This window comes from Geotrypetes seraphini, chromosome 13 (assembly GCF_902459505.1).
Source record: "Geotrypetes seraphini chromosome 13, aGeoSer1.1, whole genome shotgun sequence".
Lineage (NCBI taxonomy): Eukaryota > Metazoa > Chordata > Amphibia > Gymnophiona > Dermophiidae > Geotrypetes > Geotrypetes seraphini.
In genome coordinates this window covers 57,310,357-57,327,456 of record NC_047096.1, presented here as the reverse complement: position 1 = coordinate 57,327,456, position 17,100 = coordinate 57,310,357, and the positions used below count along the sequence as shown (strand labels likewise).

Sequence of the window (17,100 nt, the reverse complement as noted above, 5' to 3'; positions counted from 1 at the left end):
TCTCATGCATATTCATTGTGGATATCCTTGACTGGCAAGGGGTGTGCCAGGACTGACTTAGGAAACACTGTCCTAAAGCACAAGACTTGGCACTGCTAGGGAGCAGAGCAGCACAATTCACCTTATCATAGACACGAGAGCAGACATATGAACACAATCTACACCTCAAGTACTACTTACTAGAAAAAGCCAGTGAACAAGTAAAACAAACAGCTACCTTTTACATTTAGGACAAGATATTTTCCAAAGTTTGTCTACAGCTCAGGGAGTGGCACTATACCAGTGATCAGAACCCCATACAAGCAGAAAGTATGAATACAGCACAGACAGCTGCTGAACAGATTTTCAGGAGAGGCCTTTGTAGCTATCACATGCAAAATTAAGCAGACAGTTGCAAGGATTAGTAAAGAAAACAAAAATAGGGGCGGCAAGAGCCAGGAAGATAATTATATTAAATATACAATGATCCTATAGTGCTACCACAAATTTTCCAGAGGGAAAAAAAATCTATGAGTAAGGAAAGGTGGGAGGAAAGCAAGCAAGCAGCTCTAATTGTCTTTTTAGCATAAGCTTTTAGATTAAGGGGTGCAGGGAGGAATGCAACCCCTAACGCAGTAGGGCTACAAAAACAGCCTAACAAATTAGTAGTCGGTAAATGCTGAAACTTGTACATTTCTCAAAGGCTGCAGAGTTAAGGAAGGAAGCCCAGTCCATTGCATTAACAATCTGCCTGAACAGGGCTGCCATTTCCTTCAATGTAGTCCTACTCATCGGCCACTGGGGTAGATGTGGTAGAGACATTTTTAAAGAGTAGAAAAGCATTTGCCATATTTTTCGCTCCATAAGACGCACTTTTTTAGTGGGTGGAAATTTCAGTGTGTCTTATGGAGCGAAGGTACAAATTTTAACCCTCCCCCCCACACTGTATCATTTTAAAACACCCACCCACCTACCCGCCCGCCGCCGCCTCCTCCTCTGTTTTCATTGCAGTACCTGGTGGTCCAGCGTGTATCCCTCCTTCAATAGCAGCACACAGGTCAGTAGCTCGGATGTCAGGAGCAAGCTTTCCGCACTCCTGCTTGGGCTCACGCTGTTTTCTAAATGGCTGCTGTCAGTTCTCACAAGTCCCGCGAGAACTGACCCCAGCCATTCAGAAAGTGGCACGGGCCCAAGCAGGAGCTCAGAAAGCTTGCTCCTGACATCCACACTCCTGGAATGTGTGCCGCTAGCAAGGAAGCTGGGGGGGAGGGGGGAATCTAAAAGTACTGGGGGGGGTTACGGGGGGATGATTTAAAAAGGTACGGGGGAGGCTGGCTGGCTTGGGGGTGGCTGGCCACTACACGTGCCTACCATTAGACATGCCCACCACTAGACGTGGCCATGACCCTGTTCCAGCCTACCACTAGACCACCAGAGGAGGGACAGGGTACAGGGCACACCATTTGGTTCAGAATTTTTTTTTTCTTGGGTTTTTCTCCTCTATAAGTGGGTGCATCTTATGGAGCAAAAAATACAGTATACACCTATCAGTAAGGGCTTTGGACAAATAAGCAGCAACCCTTCAAGGAGAAGGCAGAATGGCCCAAATACGTTTCAGTACAGTACTCTGATCTTGGGCTATCCAGGAGTCCATAAAAAAGTTTTGTAATTCATAGTGCCAGATGCCGATTTATCTCCCTGCTCATCTGCCCTAAAAGCATCAACTGTGTTAGCATTAGGGTCATGTCTTCGGTTCTTCAAAGCAACGTATGACTCAAAGCCTCAAGGCACAGCCGCAAGAAAAAGTGGCTAAGCCCTGGATAGCTTCAGAGGTTAAGTCAGGGAACAGTAGCCACTACAGGTCCCTCTCTGGATGGATGTGTATTTTGACAACTGGATTGCCTTGTTTGGCATCTCGGTCTCCCAAAGTCCTGGTGTCTGAATGATCTTTTCCACCACTTCCTCGAAGGCACACTGGACCCCATCTCGGGTCTTAGCACTTGCTTCTAAAAAAAAAAAAATAAAATTGTAATAACTATCACATAGAAAAGTGTGAAAGCAAACTGTGTGCCACCTGCTAGAATAGGATATCATTCACTTCACTGCGTCTCTTTCTACAGTGCAATTGTAATAACTGGAAATTATAATCCAAAAGCAAGAAACTCCCAACATGATGGACCCCTTTTACAAAGCCGTGGTAATGACTCTCCCGCAGAAAATGCACCGAAGCCCATAGAAACTGAACGGGCTTTGGTGAACTCGTCGCAGGGGAAATCGCTTTGTAACAAGGAGCCCAATGCTTGAAATGTTGCTTGTCTAAATTCCTATTTTCCTTTTCTTGAATCCTCTGAAGTTGGTCTCAATTCTAAGTGGACCATTTTCAAAGGAAATAAAAAAACCAAGCTGCTGTAAATATCCCAAAGCCAATTCCTATGGGGTTTGGTGCATTTACCATGGCAGCATTGCTACCGTGGCTTTGTACAAGGGGCCCTAATGCAGTTGATTTCTTCGATTCTTTTGCTACTGAAATTGTTTGTGATTTGGTAATAGAAAAAATTTGGAAAAAAAACCCCACGCGGAAATTATGGCCCATTTTAAGGAGTAGTGGATAATCAGTATGCTGAAAAAAAAAAAAAAGACAGACAGTAATTCAAATAAACCGCAGTGGTGTAATATGTTTCTTCAGCACTGAGTTTCCACAGGGAGGTTAAGTGACTTTCCCCAGATCATACTGCAAGTGCTGGGAGGTTGGGATTGGGGGGGAGGGGGATTTCTCTGCTCCATGTGCTGTACTCCTGCTTTATACATTCCAATTATTATCCTATAAACTTCTCCCTCCTCCAAGAAGTTTGGTTTTTAACATAACCAGAACTACAGCCAGAGCTTGGCTCTTAGAGCAAAAGTACGTACATATATTTGGGAATACCCCCAGACCTGCTGAGGGAGTTTAGGGTCAGGTAAGGAACAACCACTTGTCTGCTGAAAAGATGCCTCTGCACTGCTCTGCCGGTCCATTATCTATTCTGTCTGCAGAGCACCTCTTGCCGTGGGTCAGCTAGCTGGAGGATTTCCCTTTGGCACACTGTACACCAAGCTGGGAGGTCTTGGGTGACCAGGTTTGAGCAAAAGCAGAGCAAAAGTAGCAAAGCTATACAAGCAGTCCCTGGGTTAAGAACGAGTTACATTTTTAAAGCTGTTCTTAAGTTGGATTTGTTTGTAACTCAGAACTTGTAGATTTTAAGATTCTAGCTGCTTACCTCTGCTCCCAGCTGACAAATGGGTGAACTGTCCATACCACTGTTCTTAATGTGGCCCTGCATCATTCCTGAGTCTTCTACAGGATAAGTGTAGGAGTCTATGCCACTGGAAATACTGCTCAGTGAAATCAAACGAAGCCATGACTGTGTTCTTAAGTACGAGTTGGGCATCTGTAACTCATGCGCGGTTAATTGCACTATCAAACTAAAAGTAAGGGGAGGAATGTACCTGGCACGTATGCACAAGGGTTTTGCAGTAAACGTGGCTCTTGCCACAACCAGAAGTGAAAGCAAACACTGGCGCTGTTGTTCTATGCTTTTAAATATGAGCTTTTCAAAAATTGTTTGAACTTTTAACATTTTCGAAAGGCTCATTTTTAAAGCACAGAAAAAAAAACCAGGCAGATATCTGCTCTCACCTTTAGTTTTGCTCGTTCTTACACATGTTTCTTACTATCAGTCCTTCAAGCTTTCATGGGCTTCCTTCTGCTTGCAAAAGAAGAAAAAAAATCTGCAGTGTGCTATGAAAAAATTGGCAAGAAACCCTCTCCTCAAAACTTTCAACACTGCCCCTGATCTAACCAAATTTGTTTTGGCATTCTGCACCATCATTTTGTTTCCTTCTTCACATTGTAGCACTTCCATCTCAGTTTTTACAAGGAATATTTACCGACCTCATTAACATCCCTTTAAATACATTTCAATACAATCTGCAGACATCTTCAGTGCGCAAGATAATACTGGCGCTCGAGCCCTCTCAGCTTTCAGCGCACAATAGTGTGTGAGCAAACCTGGCAATAATCACATATTAACGGTGACAGGAGTTTTGAGCATCAGCCCTGGGGTGAGTCCAGACCTCAGCGCACTAAGGAAGAAGCCTTTTATCCCTGCATCCAGTGGCGTAGTAAGCGGAGTGTGCAGACCACCCTGGGCGCCATCTTGGCAAGGGCACTGGTGCCTCTCCTCCCCCCACATACCTTTTGAAAATGTCCACTGGTGTGAGCAGCATTTGCCGCCTCTTGCTCGTGCCAGCCTTGGTCCCCTTCCAACGTCACGTCCTAGTTGCAGGACCAGAATGTGACATCAGAAAGAAGCCGAGGCCGGCGCGAGCTGGCAGTGGAAGATGCTGCCCATGCCTGCAAACATTTCAAGAGATATGTGGGGCGCATGGTGTGGCAATGCCGAGTGCCACTGCCCCGGGAGCCTCCCTCCCACTTTATAATATTTAAATGCATTAGATGACTCGAGGTACTGCACATGACCGGATAAAATGGAGACTCTACCTATAAAGAGCATGGAGTGTTTCCTAGCGAACTGTAGACCCTGGCTCCTCTCCACCTCTCGATCTGACTGCAGAGAAAGCAAACAGCAGAATTACTATCAATTCAGTTCCTTTACCCAAGTGTTTGTCAGAGAAAAAAAATAAAATAAAATCACACTCTAAGGAGCAGACAAGTTAGATAAGCAAATATTGCTATACAGAAAAAAAAAAAAGGTAGTGGGTGCATGAACATCCTTCCAGTAGAAATTGTAGAGGAAGAGAGCAGAGGAGGATTCTCTACTTCTTAGACATGAAAGAAAAAACCAAGTCAGAGCTATTTGCCATTTCTATTCCAGGCTTCCCTGATAGCAAGAGAAGTTGGATACCGCAGAACAGGGGTCCTTTCATTTTGCTGCGGTAAGTGCTAATGCACACTTATCAAAGATTAAAAAGGTTTTGCCGTAGGAAATGCCGAAGGCATCCCGTGGTAAAAATCTCAATACACCAAAGGTTTTCTCTGCAGGGCAGTTTGGAGGCAGAGTCGGCCCAACAGCACAAGTCAGTTAATAAGCCACATTACTATGCGAGCTCTTAGCGCCTGCAAAATGGGAGGCGGTAACAACCACACGCTAAAGGCAGCAGTAGCGCATGGCCATTAAACTGAGGGGGGAAAAAAAGAACGGGGGGAGGTCAAACATTTTCTAGTTGCTGTAAAAAAAGAAAAACCCTGAGCATGTGGGAAAGACTCACATAAGGGCATGCTAAAGACACCTGACCACAGCTTAGTACAGGGAACCCACAGTTATTTATTAAGACCCTCATGCATGATGCCTTAATATATATTATTCCCACTCATTTTTTATATAAATCTGTGGCCTGAATATTGTCACCCAGAGAAGCCCCAACAAATGGCCTATATTCCTTGCCCTGATGATTCTGAGCTTCCCCTAGTCTCAAAAGGGAAGTTTAAAGATCATGGGAATACTGAACCACTGTCTGTTAAAAGACTGTCTCTCCCCTAGATGAAGCCAAGAACAGCAGTTTCCCCAGGGAGGAAGAAAATGGGGACACATTTGCCCGAAAGGAGAACTTGTGGCAGCCAATCAGCTAATGGCTCTTCACGGGCAGGAGCAAAGGAAGGTCACTCCTGCTGCAGTTCACTGCTGGACCACCAGGGATTCTAAAGGTATGTGGAAGAGGGAGGTAAAAATTCTTAGATTCAGTTGGGACAGGAGGCGGGAGGAATCCCTGCTGTCCCAACCCACCGCTGGACCACCACGACTTACGGCAGGCCCGGTGGACGCCTGGAAGGCATTGGGAGGGAGAAGGGACAGGGTACAGAACCTGACAGAACAGGGTGGAAGTGAGTGAGTCAGGGGGCTGGATGCACAGCAGGGAGGGAGAGGCAACAGGGTGCAGAACCTGGCAGGGCAAGGATATTAAACACACACACACCCCAGTTTATATTCAAGTCAACCTTTTTTCCTCCGTTTTTTGGGGGAAAAAAGGTTACCCCAGTTTATATTTGAGTATATACAGTATGTACCACCATCTATAACTGATACTCCCTCTCCTGAATCCCCAAGCACCCTGCCAGTTCAAGGAGCAGAAGTCACGTTTGGAAACAGGACCGTAATCCTTTGTATGGAAAAGGATGTTCTTGCCTAGGCACCGGAGAAATTGTGGTGTTGGCACCTGGTGAACAGAGCCAAGCCCCATTATGCTTCAACTGTACTACATGCCTCTTATGGCACCAACCTTGTCAATTTTGTTCCCAACCAGCATCTTAACGAGATTGGCTTTGGTGCTGTACGTTTCCAGCTCATTCAACCATGTCATGAGTTTCTGCAGGGTCTCCCGCCTCGTCACATCATACACTGCAGTAGAAATAAAAAGAAGTCTGAATGGCACTCATGGCTTTTAGGCGCAGGGTAAAATGAAGCAGCCAATTCTATCCTCAGTACGAGTGGCCCACTTTCCTGAAGAGATCCTGCATCACAGAAAGACCTGGGCGTGTGTGTGTGTGTCATGTTACGTGTAGTCTTATATGCCACCGATTTCTCATGGAGTGCAGTTCTAGGCGAGTTACAAATACCATATACGTTACAAAGAATTTATACATGCCATTATAAAAAAAAGAAGAAAAAGCTTTGATATTACATACAGTACATCTTTTACAGTTATGGCAAATGTGTGTTTGTTTCTTTGGAAACCTTCAACAATTACTGTCAAGAGTGCCCTGTATTAACTACCGGAAGACATTCTTGCTTGCTCAAAACCCTGTAGGTCATCAAGGACTTTTCCATAAAGCTTGCCAAGGTTGACTACACTAGAAAAGCTTGCATGAGTTGGACACCATCCCATCTCTTACCCAAGATTACCCCTTGAGCACCACGGTAATAGCTTGGCGTCAGGGTCCTGAACCTCTCTTGGCCAGCGGTGTCCTGTAGAAATAAAAGGAAGGTGCTTTACTGTATCACTCTTACAACAGACAAAAAAAATCCCAAAACAGCAAAAACTCTCTTCACAGGGACAATAGAAAGGAATCCACATCATAAATAAATTGAATATCAAAATATTTATTTATATCCGTTTGTCACTCTAGATTTGACAGCATTATATAGTAATGTTCCTTGGACATTATAGACATCGAGAAACACTTCAACGTGAAAAGTTCTCAGCCCAGCCAAGAAGAGAATGACGCGGATAGAGCTCAAATCAATGATCTGAAGCAATGTCAAAACAAAGAATTTCATTTCAACAAATTAGTAATTAACAAAATAAGATAACACTCATCAGCTACAGTGGGAAAATAAAAGCTCAGAATTGAGGAAGTTGGTTAGTTGGGCCAAGAACTTTTCAGCACTCCCTCGTGCGTTATGTTTGGGCATAGCCATGGGTACTGCCATAGCTCCAAGTGTGGCCAATTTATGTTTCACAATTTGAAAGTAAATGGTTCTATAGCTGAATCTGAAAATTTGGCTTAGATCTAGAGATATTTTTATGATCTGGTCTTCAACTAAAAAATAAAATTGTGCGAGTTTGTTTCCTGGCTGAATTCTCTAGATACCATGAATTGTCACAAATGGGAAATTTCATTTTTAGATGTTCAGGTCCAGAAACCTATAGATTGTAACAACTATCTTCATTATTCTAGCCATCATCCTCATAAACTTATCTGTTAGTCGATTTTGAGGATACAGAATATTTGCATATCATTGATCAATTCAAAATACAAGCACAGCAACTAAGTAAAAAGTTCCTGGACATGGGTTACCCTAAGAAAAGTTATTAAAAATATATATTTCAGAGCCCTATATGCCAACAGAGATCTATTATTGTATCCTAATAGCAATAAAGAAACGATAGACCAGCATATTTGTAATCTTAAGTATTCAGTATAGTAAATGATGGCAGATAAAGACCTGAACAGTCCATCCAGCCTGTCCTGCATTACAATTTCACCATGCCTTTCTCAATAACAGATTATGGACTTTATTTCCAGGAAATTGTCCAAACCCTTCTTAAAACCAGCTAAGCTATCCACTCTTACCACAACCTCTGGCAATGCATTCCAGAGCTTAACTATTCTCTGAGTGAAAAAAAAGTCCTCATTGAGTGTCCCCTAGTCTTTGTCATTTTTGACAGAGTGAAAAATCGATCCATTTGGATCCGTTCTACTCCACTCAGGATTTTGTAGACTTCAATCATATCTCCCCTCAGCCGTCTCTTTTCCAAGCTGAAGAGTCCTAACCATTTTAGTCTTTCCTCATATGAGAGGAGTTCCATCCCCTTTACCTTCTTGGTCTCTCTTCTTTGAACCTTTCCTAGCACCACTATATCTTTCTTGAGATAAGGAGCCCAGAACTGAATGCAATACTCCAGATGAGGTTGCACCATGGAGCGATACAGGGGCATTATAACATTCTTAGTCTTGTTAACCATCCCTTTTTTAATAATTCCTAGCATCCTGTTTGCTTTTTAGGTCGCCACAGCACATTGGGCAGAAGGTTTCATCATATTGTCTACGATGATACCCAGATCCTTTTCTTGGGCGCTAATCCCCAAGGTGGATCCTAGTATCCGGTAACTGTGATTCGGGTTATTCTTCCCAATGTGCATCACTTTGCATTTTTCCACATTAAATTTTATCTGCCATTTGGATACCCAGTCTTTCAATTTCCTAAGGTTTCCCACAATTTTTCATAATCTGCCTGCGTTTTAACAACTTTGAACAGTTTAGTGCCATCTGCAAATTTAATCACCTCACTCGTCGTTCCAATTTCCAGATCATTTATGTAAAGGATTCACTGAACTATATTCTGTATATTTTTCCCCTACTTTGGTTTTTCTGTAGTTTAAAATTCAGAGGAGCTAGAAGCATATAGATACTCAGCTACTGGATGTTTAGCACAGCTTAAGAGGGAGCACTGTCCCCCTGTATGAGGGCCACTCTTCTTTTATGATCAAATAATTTTTATTGAGCTCAACACAGCAAAGGTACAGAAAACATAAACTGACCATGCAAAGCTCCAATTTCAAAAAGAATACAGAAAAATCCCAACAGTCACAAAGCCACTCTTCTTTGAAAGGCAGTAGGGGCACTTTTGAACTCTGCCAAGGACCCCTTCACCATCTACTAGTTGGCTCCAATGCCTCCATCACTGATGGTAATATATACGCCAAGAATTTATGTACCAAAAAAGAGTTTGGCACTAGATGTAGTCAACTTGGATTTCAGAAAAACCTTTGATATAATTCTTCATAGTGGACTCAAATGAATTGAGAGTATAGAAGTTAGGACCTGAAGAGAGATGAGAGGGTGGTGGAAAAGCAAATTCAGTCAGAGTAAAAAGATGAGTAGTGGAATGCCTCAAACAGCTGTCCTGGAGTTTATTTTATTTAATATATGTCTGAGTGATATTAGTAAAGCATTAAAATGAAGAGTTTGCATTTGTGTGGAGTAGGACGGAGTAGCCAAGCACCAGCCTCCACATCCAGAGAGCCCAGTTCAAATCCCACTATTGCTCCTTGTGGTCTTGGGCAGGTCACTTAATTCTCCACTGTTTCAGGTACAAAAATTAGATTGTCAACCCTCCAGGGACAGAAAACCTACCTACCGTACCTGTATGTAACCTGCCTTGAGCTACTATTGAAAGAGGTGTGAAGTGAATGACACAAAGATCTGCAACAGAGTGGACCCTTCAGAGGAAGCAGACATGAGAGGTTATGGCAGTTCATAAGCCTAATGAATCTTTATGATCTGAAAATCAAAATAGTGCAGGGAAATTAGGCAGAAACTAGAGCAATGACTTTCTGTATTGCTGGTGTCAAAATACGGAATGCCCTGGTGGGCCAATTGCGACCGTGTGTAAACCGGTTCCAGTTTAAGAAGCAGTTGAAAACTCGGGTATTTGGGTTTTTTTATCTTTGTGATTTATTAGCCGGCTTTTGAAGAAAAGAACCTGTTTTACCACGTTTGCTATTGTACTCTTGTGATTTATTAGTTGACAATTGGAGAGAAGAAATTGTTTTATTATGTAGTTTTTATGATATAGAATAAAACGGTATAGAAATTTAAAAAATAAATAAATATGTTATGTATGTTTTAATCAGTATAAACTGTTTAGTTTTTTGCAAATAGTATTAAAAAAAAGTTTTAAATAAATAAGTTTAATTTACATAAAATTAGAAGAACGGTTTACTGTTTGACAAATTCTAATGCAGAGGGGTGCTGAAATCCTAAAGAGCTCTATGTGATGGGGTGGGGGAGAGGGATCTGAAGCAGTGAGCCAACGTGGTAAGACATGGATGGCGGAGAGAGACTTCCTGGGACTGCTTCAGGCTACCCAGGGAACAGCAGAGGCAAACCTGCCCTTCATTGATTCTCTTATTTCCTGTAACAATTTATCTGCACTGCTCATTTTAATGAGAAGAATAAAACTTCAAAGCTTGCATTAAAAAGTGAAATGAATAAAATAGGGCCCAAAGTCTCACTGCCTTGTAGTAAATTGTAAATGGGATAATAAATACAAGCTCTCCCCTCCCCCTCTAATTACGCATATTTCAGTTATATTGCTCTAAAATTCCAGCCTATGTTTTGCAATTACTCACTTACTAAAAATTCATTAATAGGGACTCGGTTCCTGATCTCCCCCCATCCCCCTGGACCCAGAGACTATCCTTTTTCTATCTTCTTTCCTTTCAATTGGTGTTCCATTCTTATTTCTTAAAGAAAATTGTAATTGTTGTAAACCGCTTTGATATCTTACTAAGGGCATAAAAAACTTGAACTAGAGGACATGAATCAAGATTGTAGGAGTAACAATCAGGAAATACTTTTCCCGCATAAGAGTGACAGATGCCTGGAACACCATTCCAGTAGAGAGAAAACCCTGGCAGAGGATCCCAAAACAGAAAGAGGATGGAATGAAAAGCAAAAATAAAGGACTCCCACAGTTTAAAAAGGGCACCGAGGGGTGCAGGGACAAATCTGGCTGCCTTGTTAGGCACAGCAAATGGACCATACAGGCCTTTATGTGCCCTCATTTACTCTACGTTGGTAGAGCTTTTGTCATTTCTCTTAAGTTAGACAAACCCAGGCAGGCATCCCATCAGAGAACAAATAATAAAAAAAAGAAAATCCTTTAAATGATGTAGAAGAATAATTCAGCTCAAAGGCCTATACTCTATAACAGCTAAGCTATAACACCCTACTGGCACCTAAGAGGGAAACGCAGCTTAAAATGTTTTTCAAAAGACTACTGGCACCTAAAAAAACAACGGCGGAATTGCGCCTAACATAGGTGCTCTACGTTGCCTAAATGTAGGCGTGGCTAACGCCAGAAGTGGCGTTAAAGCGCTGGAAATGGAGGCCTTGAAAAACCCCGGCCTACATTTCTGACACCTACCTTTGCCAGAGGCGTCAATTCTCTAAACGGCGCCACTGCGTGATGGACACATGATCGGTGGTGGCCGCCGACAACAAAGCCGTTTAGAGAATCCGGGTCAAAATCTAAGCATACGAGACTTGCTCTTCTAAAGTAGAAGGCAAGCGGAATGGCATCGCCATTGCTCTCAACAATAGTCCCAAGCTGTCAAAACAATCCGGGTTTTTCCCCCGACAGAAGACTCACCCATATAGCGAGCTTCACGTGGTTGCCATCAATATTCATCTTCTTCACTTTAAAATCGACACCTAATATGAAGATGAGACAGAAAGTTATAACCTGGAACCAAATGCTCCTTGGGTCATTGCACGCAATGTCAGTAAAGATCTCTCCAATGGTCCTGTTAAGGACTTCCACTAATGATCATTGTTATAGCGCTGCTTGATGCACGCAGTGCTGTACATTACATTAACCATGAAGAGACAATCTGATTCCAGGCTGCCAGGCTATAGGTTGGGTCCAATGCTGCCCAGTAGAATCGGCTGACATCTTAATGTCTTCCCCACCAGATAGATTACAAAATTTCCAGGAGGAAGCCATCAGGGCCACTTCCTGGCCAGGAAGCAAGAGAGACAGATGGAAATTTGGAGCAGCAAAATCATCTGACTTAGCTCATAATATAACCCCAGCGGTGCACCACTGCATGAATTCAGAGGCAGCCTACAGAGGGATACAGAGGCAAGGATAGAGACTCATCACAAGGCCTCATTTGTGTAAGTCAGTAGGGGCTAAAGACACTCGATGGTAGAGCCAGCCCTTAGGCAGTAAAATGATCCTACATAGGATCAGCATCTCAGGAACCTGGAATTGGGTTGGAGGGACCAAACAAACCATTCTGTTGCCCCTGGGGGTGTCAACTAACAGTCTTGGTTTTACAGTCTTTGCATTCTCTGCAAAATCAGGACTGAACCTGAATGTATTGGCAAACCCAGTTATACCTGTTCACCTTGCATCTCCTAAGCATCTGTACTTTTCAATTCAACACATACCTATGGTTGAGCCCAGCTGAGGGTCAAAGTGGTCATCGGTAAACCTGAGCAAGAGACTGAAAAAGAAGCAAAAGCCAAGATGACAGTAATCTAAACTGGGAATTAGAGCATCAATTATTATAAATAATTCTCTCAGAACTACAAATGAGCACAGTGAAAGCCAATTTTGCTGTGGAGGTGGAATGCGTTTAACATCCCAGAAAATCCCATCATTTGTGAGATTAAGTAAAATCAGGGGCACTGGTCATCAGAACCCATCCCCAGCACAGACAGACATCACCCTAACTGTAAAAAAAATAAATAAATACAGTACGGGCAGAACATCACTTAGCCCGGTGGTTCTTAAACCTGTCCTGGGGGACCCCCCAGCCAGCTGGGTTTTCAAGATATCCCTAATGAATATGCATAAGTCAGATTTACATATAACAGCGGTGACAGGCATGCAAATCTGCCTCATGAATGTTTATTGGAGATATCTTGAAAAACCCCAGAACAGGTTTCAGAACCACTGACTTAACCATCAAGGCCAAGCCTGCATTCAGTGGAAAGCAGGATGCACATTCTAATCCAATGTTCTTCAACTTTTTTACACCTTAGGACCAGCGGAAATAAAATAATTATTTTGTGGACCAGCAAACTACTGAAATAAAAAAACCCATCTCCGTCCCTTCCCCACAGCTCAGTCCCGTGTTCAGGGAGTAGTGAAAGAGAGAGAGAGAGATCCATGGTGCATTTCTCCCATTCCATCTACTGCCAGATCCAACATTTTTCCCTCTCTCATCCCCTGGATCACGTGCAGCATTTTTCACTCTTGCCCACCAGCCCCATGCCCAACATTTCTCCTTCTATCACCCCTCTCCATCACTATGTCCAACATTCCTCCCCCTTGCATTCCCTTCAATTTGTCCCTCTCATCCCCATGTGTATCTACCTCAGTCCTCTTTCTCTCTCTATGCCCAACAATTTTCCTCTTTCTTCCTTTCCCCATGTGCACCATCTTTCCCTCTCACTTACACACTCATCCCCAACAATTCTCCCTTTCTATCCCCTCCCTTGGGTTTCAAGTTCATGCCTCCTCTCTTCCTTCTGTGTCCCGAGTTCAAGTCCCCCCTCTCTGCCTTCCAACCTTTGCCCCAAATTTGTGCCCCTCCCATGTCCTAACGCACTCCTCCCCTCCCCCCGCCGGCCGCACTAGCTGCTACTGCCTCCTCTTGAGCAGGCGGTAGTTTTTCGGCCAGCATGGGGGTTAGCGCATGATGAAAGGTCACGCACGTTAAACCCGCTAGCGCAGCTTTGTAAAAGGAGCCCCAAATATCCAGATGCCAGAAACCTGGACCTTTTAAAAAAAAATGCAGGCCAGCCCACCCGAGAATCTGGACTCTTGGGGGAAAGAGAACGATAATAATGCTGGAGCTTTTACGTTAAATATTAAAAGATTTTACAATAAAATGCCTCTATTTTTCTGACTCTCCTAATATGGTCAAATTCAATGAAACATAATATTTTATATTCTTGAATGTTTCTTGTAAATATACTCATTCTGATAAATGAAAAATTATGTATTTGTTAGTGAGCAAATCGTCAAAATTGGCTTGTTCAGCTCATCTTTAGCCCTTAAAATTTGAGTTTTTAAAAGTGGTGCTTGAGAATCTGGGAAATGCAGTCTGACCCAATCCTCATGCCATAGAAATGCAGAGGCACTGGATCTCCCCATCCACCCACTCTGGTCTAAAATCAGGTGATCCAGAAAAGCGAGACAAAGTAGTGATCATGCAAACCAAATGAAAATGAATAACTCCAATCTTAACTTGCTTTAGCAGAGCACAACATACACACACCTTTCACTTCCCTTATGCCAAGGTGAGGCTGCACTAAGCCAGCGCACAACTGTGTTGCAACCCAGGTGTGTCACCATACAGTCACTTCCTGAGCATTTATTTCCCTTCCAGACTGCCTGGCCTGATCTTACGGAGGAGGCCTTCTTTCCCTGGGCTGATAACTGAAGTACACTCGGCTTTACATTCAGGTTAGCTTGGGTGCACCCTATGCAGAAACCAGCTCTGTACACAAGCTAACTGCCCAAAGCCTTGGATAGATGTTTAAAAATCCATGCTAATGACGCTGAAGTTGTAATGCCGTTGTACAGGTCCATGGTGAGACCTCATCTGGAATATTGTGTTCAATTTTGGAGGCCACTTATCAAAAGGATGTGCCGAGAATGGAGTCGGTTTAGCGAATGGCCACTAGGATGGTCTCAAGCCTCAAGGATCTCCCATATGAAGAACGTCTGGGTAAAATGCAGCTATATCTTTCGTGCTAAATATTTATAAATATAATCTCATAAATCTTCATACCTATTACTGGCTCACTAGGACTGGACCGGACCAAAGTAATGGAAGAATTGAACTCCTGAGCCCAGGAAATGGAATTTATAAAGAAAAAACCGGAATAATCTCCTTATTGATTCAAAAGGAACAGCGTTTTATCTATAATTGGCATACCCTCACTCCTGATGGTTTAAATTCAGAGATAGAATGGCTATTAACATAAAAATCAGGATCTTAAGGAGATTTCCTGCCTGATCCCATTTCCGGTTGAGTCTAAATATTTATAAGTAATCTTTATTATATTTTCTCAGATTTTTTAACGTCAGTTGATTTAATAAAGAAGTTTAATGATTTTATTGTATTTTTCTAGCATTAATGTCCCTCCCTGACGAAGAGACGAAACCTGGGTCGGGGGGACAGAGATATATTTTAACGTCACATCACATGGTTTATGTTGGTTTGAAAGAGGATTAACGTTACCAACTACCACCTAGCAAAGATAAGTACATCATATTTTCAGTTTATATATAGGTGGTCAGGGGACAGTGAAGGCAATGATGGTCCCCTTGTTAACCTCGTTTTGGTGATAACACTATAAACACAGGTTATAAGGTCTAAGCACTTCACATTTTAAGCAGGAAATTATTTATGTACGATTTATTTTCACATAATAGCTGTGATTATTTAAATTGATATAGATTTTCATCACAGAGTATAGTCATTTATTCCTCCAGATTTAAGTTCACAAAATACTAGTAACATGCAACACGTGCATTCAGTCCAAATGCCAATACAAAGGCTTTATGCACAATACATAACTGCCAGAGTAGTACAGACCTGTGAGTACTGCAGACACACTACGTTACATAAGAATAGCCATACTGGATCACAAACACCTGGCAGAAACCCAAATAGTCGCAATATTCCATGTTATCAATCCTAGGGCAAACAATGCTTCCCCCATGTTTGTTTCCATAGACTATGGCCTTTTGCTCCAGGAACCTGTCCAAACCCATCCACATCCTCTGGCAACGAGTTTCAGTGCTTAACTATTCTCAGTGAAAAAAATATTTCCTCTTATTGGTTTTAAAAGTACAGGGTGGGCCACGGAAAAGTAGTGATCGTGGAACGCTACGAGCAAAGCAGATCGATTAAGGAAACGCAAGAGGCCTTTGCCAACAAGTACCCAAGAACAAAACCACCAGCTACATAAAAACAACCCACTTGCTGCTTCATCTTGTCATACTATCGCCAGAGGAGGGCTACTTTTCCCTGGCCCACCCTGTATTTTCTTATATCTTCATCGACTGTTCCATAGTCTTTGTGGTTTTTGATGGAGGAAAAATAAAGAAAGAAAGAAAATCTATTCACTTGGGTTGTATAAGAGTTGCTCTTTCTACAGGGGTAGTGATGCCCACGCCACATTGTGTGTGTGCCAAAGTAGCAAGAGCTCCATTTCTCAACTCAGGACAGGCTCAATATGCATCCATTGCTTTGGACAAAGTGGAGTGCAGTTCCAAGTTGGAGAATTTTTGGACAGTCCTGGTTTTGAACTTCCACACTGCTTTGGGACGCGATTCCCAGTGCCTGATCCTGCCCATTGAAAATCAGTACTGCAAATCCCATAATGCATCAGACATCTTACACATGTTCACATGTTATTTGGTTACACATTATGAAGCAATGCACAGGTATGAATCCACCAGTACTGCTCAATCTTTTGGTGGCTATGACTCCATGAACCTCACAGCCACATCATATTATGCACAGCACAGAATAATGAGGCACCTATGACTTGTGACCTGGTGGCAAGCCACAGTTTGAAAAGCCCTGGTATACACTGTGGCATGTCAACTCCCTGCCTCACCCGGTTAAAGCTACAGTAACAGAAAATAATGCAAACTTTCAGAAAGGGAGCTTTGGTGGTACCTGGATTTGCCCACCCCACTCTCCCCTATGAGGAGCAACTTCAGGGTGGTGAGCACGGCTGCCTCCTCCATACTCGGGCTCCGATCACCTGTACCTGCTCCAGCCCTGTCACTCCCGGTGACATCACCGGCTCCTGCCACGTGGCTTTAACCCTTTCGGGGCTCTCCTTCTCGCTTCCTTTTTTGCGGGGATTTCGTGCGCCTTTTCTCTTAAAGAACCATCTGGCACTTTTCTCTCCTCTGAGCTTGTTTCCTGCTCTCCTTTGGACTTTCTTTCCTAAAATTTTCATCAAAGACTATTGCAAACAGTATGCGTATTGTTATTTGGGGAAGCCAGAAGAACGCATATACTCTGGGATCTGTCGCCTTTCTTTTGTGTCAGCTCTTGCAGACAGGGTACAGGGCTCGC

At 43.0% G+C, this 17,100-nt stretch overlaps 1 protein-coding gene across 1 annotated transcript; it reads right to left on the bottom strand.

Moving 5' to 3' along the window:
• Positions 1 to 969: 969 nt before the first annotated feature.
• Positions 970 to 17,097, bottom strand: LOC117347014 (ras-related protein Rab-18-B-like). Its single transcript, XM_033917295.1, has 7 exons — positions 16,693 to 17,097; positions 12,437 to 12,492; positions 11,634 to 11,695; positions 6,869 to 6,941; positions 6,256 to 6,374; positions 4,520 to 4,586; positions 970 to 1,985 (listed from the first exon to the last, which is right to left on the bottom strand). Exons 1-7 carry the CDS (start codon positions 16,761 to 16,763, stop codon positions 1,813 to 1,815), a joined length of 621 nt encoding a protein of 206 aa, XP_033773186.1. The 5' UTR covers positions 16,764 to 17,097; the 3' UTR covers positions 970 to 1,812.
• Between the last annotated feature and the right edge of the window lie 3 nt (positions 17,098 to 17,100).